Source organism: Rhinichthys klamathensis, unplaced genomic scaffold (assembly GCF_029890125.1).
Source record: "Rhinichthys klamathensis goyatoka isolate OS25496 unplaced genomic scaffold, OSU_Roscu_1.1 h1tg000123l_1, whole genome shotgun sequence".
Taxonomy (NCBI): Eukaryota; Metazoa; Chordata; class Actinopteri; order Cypriniformes; family Leuciscidae; genus Rhinichthys; species Rhinichthys klamathensis.
In genome coordinates, this window is record NW_026606660.1 from 2009335 (window position 1) to 2023139 (window position 13805).

General features: G+C 37.5%; 1 protein-coding gene across 1 annotated transcript; it reads left to right on the forward strand.

The window, feature by feature from the left end:
* The first annotated feature begins 971 nt into the window (after nt 1-971).
* tmem30aa (transmembrane protein 30Aa) lies at nt 972-11709 on the forward strand. The gene is made up of 7 exons (XM_056255873.1): nt 972-1350; nt 1474-1593; nt 5088-5195; nt 6298-6385; nt 6725-6871; nt 8867-9079; nt 11516-11709. The coding sequence occupies exons 1-7, from the start codon at nt 1102-1104 to the stop codon at nt 11707-11709; spliced, it is 1119 nt and encodes a 372-aa protein (XP_056111848.1). The 5' UTR covers nt 972-1101.
* Nucleotides 11710-13805: the final 2096 nt, after the last annotated feature.

The window sequence follows — 13805 nt, forward strand, 5'->3', positions numbered from 1 at the left end:
TTTCATATAATGTTGTGCAGGCAATTAGCTTATTTTGTTGTAAATAAAAAAAGCCTGAAAATATCACTGCTAAATAAGTATTGTGATATTCTGCCATGTTTCTCACTGACACGACCCCAACTTGTAAACTCAGGGCTTAAAGATAAACCTAAATTTCCTACTGGTATTTATGACTTTGTGGTGGCGTTCTTGTACGTTCAACTTGTAAATACGATCTTACCGACATGACTTGATCAAACCATGAGTGCCCATCATGAGCAAAGATGGCAGCATGGAGGTCATGTATGCTAACGATGCTAACAGACAAGCTATCGGTTCTCTTCGCAACAGATTGAAAGAATATTTATTAAGGAAAAAATACATATCAAATTAAATAAAGCTGTTATCAAATGAAAACGTGTGATATCTGCTAAACTATGTATCTTTATAGTGTTGTTTATGATTTAAATAGTGTTTACTTAGCATTCTCTGGAATGTTTATATCAGACCAATCACTCTGTCTTTAATGTTGTTGTGAATCGAAATGCATTGATAAGAGTTTCACCAAAAAGCACATCTGTAATGTAATATATTTTTATTATTGTTTCTAAGTAAAAATGTTTTGATATGATATGATATGATCAAATATGCCATGTATTTCTTTCGTTCCGCGTACTAGAAGTGAATGAAACACTTTGAATAAGAAAAAAATGCATAGGCTATATAAAAAAAAAAAAAAAACTTCAATTCTTATTATTAGAATGTTAATGCTGATTAAAATACTGTATCTAGATAAGACGATTGTTATTACTGTATTTCAGTGATGAGAAAGATAATATTTTTAATTTAGATATGATAAACTGAGGGGAGGGGTGTGGGTTGGTGACGTCACGACGGCACTCTCCGTCTATTGGCTGCTGTACTTCCGTGTTTACCGTCTTGTCCGTGTTCAATAAGCGCTAACGGAAATAATCATCATTGCTGTGTAATGACGCGTTCACTGTGCGATCAACTCAAGTGACAGCAGCGATATAATACACACAACTGTCCATCGAGGCAACATATTTGAGGTTATCGTGTAGTGCGCTCGCTATCCGCTCGTCTTTACCGGATTAAAGAGCGATGATGGCGTCCAGCTATAACGCAAAGGATGAGGACGGTCTCCATCCGGGATCGGTGGGCTCCGGGGGCCCGGGATCCGTCAAGAGCAAGAAGCCCGATAACACGGCCTTTAAACAGCAGCGTTTGCCCGCCTGGCAGCCCATCCTGACCGCGGGCACCGTCCTGCCAGCCTTCTTCATGATCGGACTCATCTTCATCCCCATCGGCATCGGACTCTTCGTCACCTCTAACAACATCAAAGAGTTCGAGGTGCGTAACGTCACCATAGCAACATCATCATGTTGATTGAAGAGGTTTATTAATGCTCTGTATTATTGATGTTGTCAGGTATCTGGTATCAGTGTTGTTTTGTACTGGTTCTGTGTGTTGTAGATCGACTACACTGGTGTCGACATGTCCAGTCCGTGTTATAACTGCGCGCAGAACTACAGCTGGAACAGCACTAGTGTGTGTACCTGCTCGGTGCCCTTCACCCTGGACCAGCACTTCGACGTAAATACCTTCTTCATCTCTCATCCTAACACTTAGAAAAAAAATTAGCAAAGCCTTAAAAGGATTAGTTCACTGTTATTGATACAGTTAATGATATGTTTCCACATGTGCACCGTAATAAATTAGAAGTATACATGATTATATGTAGAAATATATTGGTTTGTTGTGGACATACACGTGTTAAAGGGTTAGTTCACCCCAAAATGAAAATTATCCAATGATTTATTCACCCTCAAGCCTTCCTAGGTGTATGACATACTTATTTCAGCCGAACACAATCAGAGTTAATTAAAAGAATATCCTGGCTCTTCCAAGCTTTATAATGGGAGTGAATGGCACATCCATCCAAAGAAGCACATCCATCCATCATAAAAGTAATCCATACGATACCAGGGGGTTAATAAAGGCCTTCTGAAGCGAAGCCATGGGTTTTTTTAAGAAAAATAACTATAATCACCGGCGTCTGGTAACGGGCGTACGAGTCTACTTCAGACAGAAGAGTGACCTCTGACCCGACGCATGACATATTGGCAAAAGCGCAGAGGGTCGAGCAAAACAAAACACCGGTCAAGAATTAGAAGTCGAAAACGAGAATTTTTAAAGAGGAATCTAACCCTTTAAACACTTCCTGAAGATCAGATCTCTATTGAAGCTTGTTTCCGCAGATAATAAAAAAGAATAAAACAGAAAAAAGGTATTGCGACTTTTTCATCTCACAATTCTATTTTTTTCCTTACAATTGCGATTTTATATCTCACAGTCCTGACTTTTGACTCAGCAAGGTATACACTGAGTTGTTAACTTTCAGTTGTGAGATGTATTTGAAGGAAAAAAGTCATATTTGTGAGATGTAAATGTGCAATTGTGAGATTATAACTTGCAATTCTCAGGAAAAACAAGTTTATAACTTGTATGTAAACTCTAATGACGCACCGATTTGAACATTTTGGCAGATACCCATAACCAATAACTCTTTATATTTGAAAGCTGATAACAGATATATTGGCCGATAAATCTAAATTTAAATTTTTATATAATTTTGAGAGCCTGATAACAAAAAACAGACGCCTCACCTTTAAAAGCCATATTCCACACATTTCAACATAAATCAAACATATACAGTACAGTAGCCTAGTTTGACCCAGTGTAAGTTTTAAAATTAATTTATATATAACAAAAAATCTATTGCCTTAGAAATGAATGAAATAATGCCTAAATAATGCAAACAACTCATTGGACAACATTACTTGCTTATTAAGAATCAAAATGCCTCTGCCATGGATAAATAAAATGGAATCGCCTCCGCACGGACAATAATTAAATTATTTAAAAAATTTAATTAAACCATATTGTTGTTGATGAAAATAAAGCAAGAACAATAAAAGTTCTAGTTATTTTAATAATGCACCAATGTTTTTGAAAAAGAAACATCTACAATTTAATATAACTGTTTCAAGTAACAGAATTGCAATATTTTATTACAATAGTGTTCTCTTTATAATGTTATGCACATGACAGTCCAATCATAGTTATTAATGTTGTGCGATGCTGAACACCGGGAAACTCAAGGACTTGTTAGCGGGTTCATTAACTCAATGAAATGCATCCTTCATGAGATTATTCAGATATTTATGCCACATAAACAGTCCCAGCATTGCTGTTTGACCCACATGCACTGAAGCTAAAGATGATCACCATCCAATCATATTCAAGCCATTCAAAACTACCATGGCGAATTCGAAGCATCTCAGCTGAAGGAAATACTCCATTATTTATGGGCATTAATATATCGTCCTAAATTTCTTGACAGGTCGATAACATTAAAAATGAACATATCTCGGCTGACACCGCCGATATGGTGGCCGATATTATATTGTGCATCCCTAATAAACTCACAATTATGAGAAAAAAGCAATAATTGTGAGATAAAATTTCTTTCATTTTTTTATTTCCTGGTGGAAACAAGCTTCCATATATCTCAGTGCAAGAGCTATAACTAGATAAAGAACAACATTTTACAAATAACAAAAAAATCAAGAAGGAATGTCTTTGACTTCAGTTTCTGGTTTGACCAACTTGAGCAGCGATAACTTTAACCAAACGCTTCCTTAGACTGTGGATCAGTCCAGCTCGGCCTGGAGGAACTTTGGCTTATATTTAAGCCAATTTTTAATACATTAGGTACTTCGAATAAGCACTTTGCCTCGCTTATTCCGAAACTATTACATTTCTGCTCATTTCAGTGATGGCAAACCATCCTGCTTCATAACTACCAACACAGCCTTTATACTAGGGATGGGCGTATCGATACAAAGTATCGGTATATCGATACTGACGTCGAGTATCGAAAGTATCGATACTCAAATAAAAATATCGATACTACAGTTTTTTTTTTTTTTTTACCAGTGATTTTGTTTATTTGACAAGAAGTTTAATGTGTACAATATGCATTGAATTGTATGAATAACCTGTTTAGTAAATAATTGTGTAGTATAACTATTTTATAGCTTATCTGAACACACGCAAATGCTGCAAGTCAGAAGCAATCAATCACAGAGAGCGTTCACAACGCTAAACAGAAGACAAAAAACTACATAGTTTGCGCAAATAAATAATTTTTTGAACGTTAAAAGTTCATAGTTCTATTCTGTAACTAATTTTAATATAAATCATACACTGTCAGAATAAAAAGGTTACATTTTCATGGGTGCAACAACCGGTCACTGGCAGTCCCTTATGAAAATTAACATTACAGTGATCATAGTTCAACTTGGCCTATAATATTTGGCAGATTTCCATGGTTACCACTACAAGTAAACATTGTAACCACGTGTAAATAAAAATACAATCTAATAAGTTCCAATTAAGGCGTATTGAATGTTGAAATGCCTTTAAAATATAATGTTAAGTCGGTATCATTACCCATTTTAATCTTAGCAATTCAATAATTTAAGAAATTTTCGATATCGGCGATACTGGCCTTGAAAGTATCGGTATCGTATCGAAACCAAAATAAGTGGTATCGCCCATCCCTTCTTTATACTTCCAGCACTGTGCTTTACAATTCATGTGAGGGTCTCTTATGCTCACCAAGGCTGCATTTATTTAAAACTATTATTAGAAAATATTTTATTTGATATATCAAACCAAATTTGCCGCATACCTAAAATCCATACTGTTGGAACAGAGGCGGTTTGGATATATTTATCTGTAGGTCCATTAAGCTACAATATTTAGTGTCTGTGAACTGTATAGTGGTGAAATAAATGGCCTAAAGTGGCATTAGTTCTCATGTATTATGCATTTAGAGGACAGTTTATTGATCGTACCTTTGAATAGTTTAAAATAGAATAGTTTCCCGCTCCTAAAACAACAGGTTTCGGATCAATTACGTATAAAATGCCAGTGAATAACATTGAAATAGCCCTCGTACAAAAGGTGTCGTGGTTTGCCACTGTATGGCTTTATATCCTCTGACATCTTTTCTTTTGTAGAGTAATGTGTTCATGTACTACGGACTCTCCAACTTCTATCAAAACCATAGACGTTATGTCAAGTCCAGAGACGACAGTCAGCTGAACGGAGATAAAAGCTCTTTACTGGTGAGTGCTTCGAGAATCTTCTTGATGACTGATAAAAGTAAAGTATTTCCTGGCATTTAGCCTAGTTTTAAATGTTTATAAAGTAGTGCTGGGCAACGATTAGCCTAATCGCATCCAAAATAAAAGTTTGTGTTTACATAATTATGTTTGTGTACTGTGTATAATATAAATACACACACATGCATGTATATATTTAAGAAAAATGTGTTATTTATATAACATATTTATATTTATATATAATATATTTGATGTATAAATATATATACAGTATGCAAATAGTTCTGTGTAGAATTATTTTGTATATATAAATACACACATATGCATGTATATATTTAAGAAATATTTGCATGTACACAGGTGAAACTCGAAAAATTTGAATATTGTGCAAAAGTTCATTTATTTCAGTAATTAAAATAAATTAAAAGGTGAAACTAATATATAAGCGGACTCATTACATGCAAAGTGAGATATTTCAAGCCTTTATTTGTTATAATTTTGATGATTATGGCTTACAGCTTATGAAAACCCCATATTCAAAATTAGAATATTTCATGAAATCAATAAAAAAAAAAAATATTTAAATACAGAAATGTCGGCATATGTACTCAGTACTTGGTTTGGGCCGCTTTTGCGCTTTTCCATTGATGCTATCAGCAAAATATTCACATTTTTTGAGTTTCACCTGTATATACTGTATATTTATACATAATTTATATTCTATATAACTATGAATATTTGAAATATAAATAACACATTTTTCTTAAATGTATACATGCATGTGTGTGTATTTATAATATATACAAAATAATTATACACAGTACACACACATATATTATGTAAACACAAACTTTTATTTTGGATGCGATTAATCGTTGCCCAGCACTATTATAAAGATACAGTTCTGCTGAACTTCATGAATGTGCTTTTTATGAAAGGCTCAATATGTTATGTCTTTATTTGCTTTTAGTTTCATTAAACAGCCTTGATGCCAGACATGACAAGCGAATGCCTAATAATTAGAAACCTCCATGGAATGAAAGCACGGTATGTCATATAGGTTTATGCTATACTACTTTTAAGTGTTCAAGTCTTTGTTGTGCAGAACCCAAGTAAAGAGTGTGAACCGTATCGAACAAGCGAGAAGAAGCCCATTGCTCCCTGCGGTGCCATTGCGAACAGTCTCTTCAATGGTAAGACAGATTTGTGTGAGGTCAGTGACCACCAGTGATTAGCTTATGGCTCAAACAAATACACTTGTGTTTATTTTAAAACATGTACTTATAACACTGTGTACAAATGTGCAAACTGTTGATATTACAATTTTGATTTAGCCAGAGATTTGATATGTATTGCAAACATTTAGGCTCTTTATGCCCATGATGCTGATTTCTGTGTAAAATATTTGATCTCTGCAGCCTTGCACCATGTGCATATGAGCCTTGAAATAAATATTCACTGCTTACACAAGCTGCGTGAAACAGACCTGAGGGCTTTCTGACAGCTTTCTGTAATCCGTTTGATATTTGCAGATACTTTGGAGCTGTTTTACCTCCATCCCAACGGAAGCCGAATAGCTATTCATCTGGTGAAGACGGGCATTGCTTGGTGGACGGACAAACATGTGAAGTTCAGAAACCCAGGAGGAAGCAACAGCAACCTCTCCGTTGTGTTCCAAGGTACACAAAGCCCAACCCTATAAAGCCTACAACATGATCACAACTTTGCTGAAAAACCTGTTGCACACAATCTACTACAGTCCTTCTGTCTCTGATTGATAGTGTAGACTTTTTCAGCAAGTAAAAGGTCTTTTAGGGCGTTTTCACACTTGAAAGTCCGCACCAAGGTCCGAACCAAAGTTCACGTTTTGATACATTTTACTTTCAGAAAGTTTTGGTTTGGTTTCACACTGCAATTATGCGAGCGCACTAAAGAACTTTACGTGACTTACTTGCGTCCTGTCGTCATCATCTATGTGGGCTGCATCTTGACATTAATTGGTTTGTAAATGGACGTGCGTCTGACATCAGCGTGTTGTCAATTCGGCGGGTAACTTTGACAACATGAATGAACAGAGCATTTCATTGCAACTATATTGTTATTTTTATGGCATAATTACCTGCAGCACCAACTATACACAAGGCTAGTTCAAATTCGCCAAATGAACGTCCTCGTCGTGCGAACATTTCTCCTGCCACCTTCAGTTTTTTTCGGCTATGCGGGAACCACCGGAACTTCCAGTAAAAGGTCTGAAAGTCCGAACCATACAGAAATGCTTTCACACTAGAAACGAACCAAACCTTTGTTCAGTTTGATCCGGACCGAGGCTACCTCTTTTCGTCGGACCAAATTTCATCTGTTTGGTCCGGACCGTGGTCCGGGTTAGGTTTCACACCTGTAATTTTGATTCGGACCAAACTGAGAAGTCCGAAAGTCCGGACCAAACAAGGTAGGTGTGAAAGGGCCCTTAGTTTAATTGAATAAACTTTTCCCTTCAGCTCGTGTCTTTATGCTGTGAAATCTGCACTGATTTTTATAAAGTAAACATAACTTTTATATTGTTAGTAATTAGGGCTGTCAGTTAAACGCGTTATTAACGGCGTTAACGCAAACCCATTTTAACGGCGTCAATTTTTTTATCGCAGTCTTTTTGGCCTAGCAAACTTTGTCGTTTTTTTCACATGCTTTTGCAACAGGACGCGGCATGCGCGGCGCTGCGCTATGAAACCCGTTCATTTCAATGGCTTGCGCCGCGCGAGGACGTTTTGTTGCTTCGTCGACCAAAGCGCAAGCGGTTCTAGCTAGACCGGAAACAAAACAACAGGCACGACGCCGCACACACTCGTTTGGGCTTGCGACCCGGCCAAATAGTAGGCTAACGTTACGTTTTGAGTGGATGACGAGCGCGAGACGCCGAATGGATGCCAATAAGATTCTGAATGGAAAGTTTACTTTTAAAATGTTGCCAAATGGTTCCACTGACGAGACCAAAGTGATCTGTGTGTTTAGTCGTTGTGAACTGAGCTATCATCATCGCAGCACGTCCAGTCTGAAATACCACTTGATGATGGCCAAGCACACACACACACGCACACACACACACACACACACACACACAGCTGATGCGAATTCTCCGCCCCCTCGTCAATATCAGGACCTCGTCAGTATTTCTTTCACCCTTTTATTGATGGCCAGTGTTACATTGTGTGAGAGATTATTTGCTCCAAGTAAGAATGTTTTAGTGTGAAATTGAACACAGTATATGTCAATGTTGTTTTCAATAAAAAACATTTGCACAAAGCAAGCCGATCCACTTTTCCATGTTGATAAGAGCATTAAAATGAGAAAAAACTAATGGGACAAAAAGAAATCAAGAGACATTTAGAATAGATAAAATGTGCGATTAATTGCGATTAATCGCGAGTTAACTATGACATTAATCGTGATTAAATATTTTAATCGTTTGACAGCACTATTAGTAATGTTTCAAGACAAACACTTACTGGACTATTTTGCCTGGAAGGGAAAAAACACATTGCTGTGATCAGAGCAATATGACTATATCTCTACATCACTGGATGTTTGTAATGTTGGTATAAGCGGTCATTATAAAATGGCCTCTGTTTTTAAAGTTTCGCTGTATTCTTGCTAACCAGCGTTATTCGTCCTCACAGAAACAAGCAAACCCGTAAACTGGCGCAAACCCGTTTATGAGTTGGACCCGACGGACGCTGAGAACAACGGTTTCATCAATGAGGATTTCATCGTGTGGATGAGAACCGCTGCGCTCCCCACCTTCAGAAAACTGTACCGCATCATTCAGAAGAAGAAGGACAACATGACTCCAACATTACCGCCTGGAAACTACAGCCTGGAAGTCACCTACAGTATCCTTCAGAACTGGACAGGAAAATACTGTTTCAGTCTTTCAACCTCCAATTTGTTTTCATTGTACAGGGTCTGTGAGATTAAAACCAGCATTTGCATTCATAATTTGAAGGTAGGGTAGGCAATTGCAGAGAGATTAGCAATAGCAATTTAGCTTTGAAAGCATGAGATCCCACCCTCCCTTCAGAGCAGAGCCACGTCTCCTCCGAAACACAGCAGATTCTGCAAAGCATCACGAGAGACAGCGTTAAATCACCTCATGTCTCAAAGCACATAACAATAATAATGAACATAAACAACTCACAGAGCTCTTACTTGTACCACCTGACTGCTGCAGATTCATTTCGGCGTTGATAGTGAAACATAAATCCGAGTCTGAGGACGTGAACGGCTCCAGGTGGAACGTCACGTGTTTTGTAACGGTTACGACATGGCATGAACGCAGCATCAGCTCGTTGTTTTGGTTCAGGAGGAACTGTTATAGGTGGCTGTCTGTTTTGGACCGAATGCAATGATTGGACGAATGTTTTTTGGTCCTGAGTCGTCCACAGAAGATATATGTACATGTTTTAATATTTAGACCACTTCTATTATTGATTGCTATCAGGATGTGAAGAGAGTTTCAACCAGTATAACAAAAAGTGTTTATTAAAACAAATAGCCTACCTTTAAAGGGTTAGTTCACCCAAAAATGAAAATTCTGTCAGTAATTACTCACCCTCTTGTTGTTCCAACCCCAGTAAGACTTTCGTTCATCTTCGGAACACAAATTAAGATATTTTTGATTAAATCTGAGAGCTGGATCACTCCTCCATAGGCTTCTTAAGGGATCGAAACTGGCCGGCCCAAAAGTTATGAAAGACATCGTTAAAATAGTCCGAGTGACTACAGCGGCTCAAGCTTAAGTTTATCAAGCGACGAGAATACTTTTTTTGCGCAAAAAACAAACAAAAATACGACTTTATTCAACTAATCATTTCCTTCTCTGTGGGCCTCGAGTGAGTTCACGTAGTGATATTGCGCAAAGCTTCTGTGTTGCACGTCACACGCATGACCAGCGTCGGCCAATAGTGAGCCTACGTGTGACGTGCAAAACAAGAAGCGCTGCGCAATATCACTACGTGAACTGACTCGAGGCCCACAGAGAAGGAAATGATTAGTTCAATAAAGTCGTTATTTTTGTTTGTTTTTTGCGCACAAAAAGTATTCTCGTCGCTTGATAAACTTAAGATTGAGCCACTGTAGTCACTCGGACTATTTTAAATCTTCTCCAGTTCATTTCTTCTGTTTAGTCCGTCGAGGTCATGAACTAGTAGAAACTGAATTTGTAATTGTTATTCTGTAACACATATTTATGGGTGTATTCACACTTTTAGTGCTTGGTTCATTTGGTCCGGACAAAAAAAAACACAAAACATTTAACACCGGCATTTTTAACACCAAACCCTCAAGATACCGAACCGAAAGGCATTGGGATGCGTTCACAACCTGATTGGTCGGCTTTTATTACGTATATTTACTGACTGAACTTACCGAACATCCATAACAATCTTACATATTGCAGTAGCACCTAGATCCAGGGGGCGGAGTTGGATCCAGATCTAAGGGGTGGAGATGGGTAGGATTAGGGGTGGGGTTAGGGATCAGGGGGCGGAGATGGGTAGGTTTAGGTATATGTAAGGTGGGAGGAGTTGGATCTGGATCCAACTCCTCCCCCTGGATTTTGTGTTCTGCAGTGAGGACCATCTCACATATTGTAGCCACATATGATGCAGTGAGACCAGCTGAGAACTTGTGAAGAGCTTATAAAATAAGTAAAGGAGTCAAAACAGCGGCAGGAATCCCTCCGTCACACACACACACACACACACACACACACACACAGATCTGCTGCGAGGAGACGCGGTCATGATGCCTGTACCGAACTATGATGGACAACATCGCGACAATGATGAGAAAAAAACGGGGTATGCTTGAGCATTCTGTCCTTTTTAGGGGCGCATCTTGTGACATCATGTCCTGTTTTTGTTTCATTTACATGTCTTTGGTCCGTGTTGCATTCATATTTCATTTGAACTGCACTAGAGTTGGTTTGGGTCTCGGTTCGCTTGTTTGGTGTCTCCAGGGTTCAGATGGCACACATATTCAACTGAACCGCACTGACAGAGCAATCGCACCAGGGTTAGTTGTACCAAACATGCCGAGTGTGAACACAGCCTACGTGCCGCTCTCAGCAGTGTGGCCGTTGTTGGGATGTTCGCTTACAGTAAACCGCTGGTCAGTGGTCAGGTATTTTAAACGTCTTTTCACCCCAAAGCGAAGAATGAAAAAGAAAAACTTCACTGTGAGCACATCGTGAGTCTTTAAAGTTTCCTCTGTATGTAAGCAAATGTATTGTCGAAATACGGTAACGTTCTTTAATAATGTGAACCCAGATTACCCAGTGCGCAGCTTTGACGGCCGCAAGCGTATGATCCTCAGCACTATCTCCTGGATGGGTGGGAAGAACCCTTTCCTGGGAATCGCCTACATCACAGTGGGATCCGTGTGTTTCTTCCTGGGAGTGGTCCTGCTGATCATCCACCATAAATACGGCAACCGCAACAACAGCGCTGACATTCCCAATTAAACGCGGATCAGCACACTGACGTGAGACGCGCATATCATATGCAGGAAGATGCTCCTGTACACACAGGCGCCAGAAGGACTGCTTACAATGTTATTGTGTATGCACTGGCAGTTTTTAATGATCTGTTTTAAGCCTTTCTTTCATCCACACCAAAGCTTTACATTGGAAATCCTGATTCTGACACAGTTGATCTTTCTGCATTAGGTATTTTGTGGTGAGGAGGACAGTATGAAGGCACTGTGGAGTTACTGAAGGATGTGTAGTCGTACAGTAGGACTGTATCTGAGTGAATCCCACACACACATGTCCAGGTCATATTTTGCCCAAAAATCCAATGAAAAAGGTGGGGGAAAACATCATATGTTGCAAGACAAAGCACGTTGTATTGACTTTTTCCCCTAAAGATTCACCATGACATTTTACTTTGTAATTGTTATGTCATGATTTTGATTATATTCTCTTTACAACAATACAGTGATTTTATTAAGATCAGCATAACTACAGGCAAATTCTACCATGGTGCATTATTTATTTTTAATGACTTTTTTGCATTACAATAATGAGAACTTATTTGTCATGAATATACTATATTGTCAAAATGCAAAAAAAAAATATATATATATATTTACTTTTTTTTTTTTTTTTTTGAGGTTAAATATGACCAATCTTGACTGGCTTTGTGAGATTCATCCATTTGGATAAAGATATAATATACTACAATGATAATATGGTACAATCAAAACAGTATGGATTTTAATCAGTGATTTTTATACAAATTCAATATTAATGATAAGATAGTTTGTCATGCAGATCAGCAAGGATTGTTGCACTGTGTTATTTGAAATGCTAAACAGTAATGCTCAAAGCTAACGTGTTCAGTTTTTTAGTTTCTTCTCTGAAAAGCTTGTTCTGTGCAATGTGTATTTAAAAAGGAAATGTGTGTGTGTTTAGCAGCTGCTATGAAATCCTGTATCCAGCTCAGTTCTGTGTGTCTGTTGTTGGGCCAAAGTCGTGTCATTTACTGAAAAGAGTTGTGTGATAATAAACGACAAATGCATGAGAGATGTGCTGTGCTGCTTTTCCTGCCTCGGTCCTGTAAGCAAAGTACTGAGGAACTGATTACGTAATCAGATTCCAAATTTTTTTTTTTTTTTTACTCATAATCAGACTAGTTACTTTTTTTATTGATTAAATTAATACATATTATTCACAATAGCAGTAAATAAGAAAACTGAGAGGCCACACAGCATTTGACCACTGGATTTACATAAATCATTTCACTTTTGAGGAATGTTTTCTCATCACTGCATATCAAATCAACTCTTGAAACAGATTATTATTACTCAGTAAGTCATTTAACCATGTATTGCTATGTCTTTGGAAACATTTATTATAATTTTTGTTATTTTAAAATGATTTATTTAACATTCATTTGGGAAATCCTGACAATGTAATGTTTAATGCACTTCATGTTGCTGATACAAAGAATGGAATATATTTTCTTTCTCTTTGTATTTGTGTATCAATATGGTACTAACTCAATATGAGTTGGGTCAAAACAATTAATCTAAAAGTAGTAAATTACATTACCCAAAATGTGTAATGTAATAGAATACGTTACTAACTACAATTTTTGTCATGTAATTTGGAATCAGTAACTGACCATTAGTAAGTTATTTACCCAGCACTGCAAATTGGTGATCAAATGTCTGGTGTCTGGCCAGATTACAGTTTGCTGGATAATTGTTTTCTTTTGTCTTGATTTGGCAGTGACATGTACTTTACACCTGTGATTACTATACACTCTAAAAGAAAAAAAATACTGGGTTGTTCCAACCCAAATTTGGGTAAAATATGGACAAACCCAACCGTTAGAGGTTATGTTCGTCCTTATTTAAACCAAATTTGGGTTTAAACAACCAAGCATTCTTCTCCTAACGTTGTATACTGACTGAAGTGGGCGGAATAATGACAAAACAAAATCAGCAAGATGAGGTTTTATTCAATCAGAAGTGTAACAAACATACTTATCACTAATGGTAATAACGGTATTTAACCAAAAGCATTTTAATTGAACAACCAAAGGGTAAAAGGTC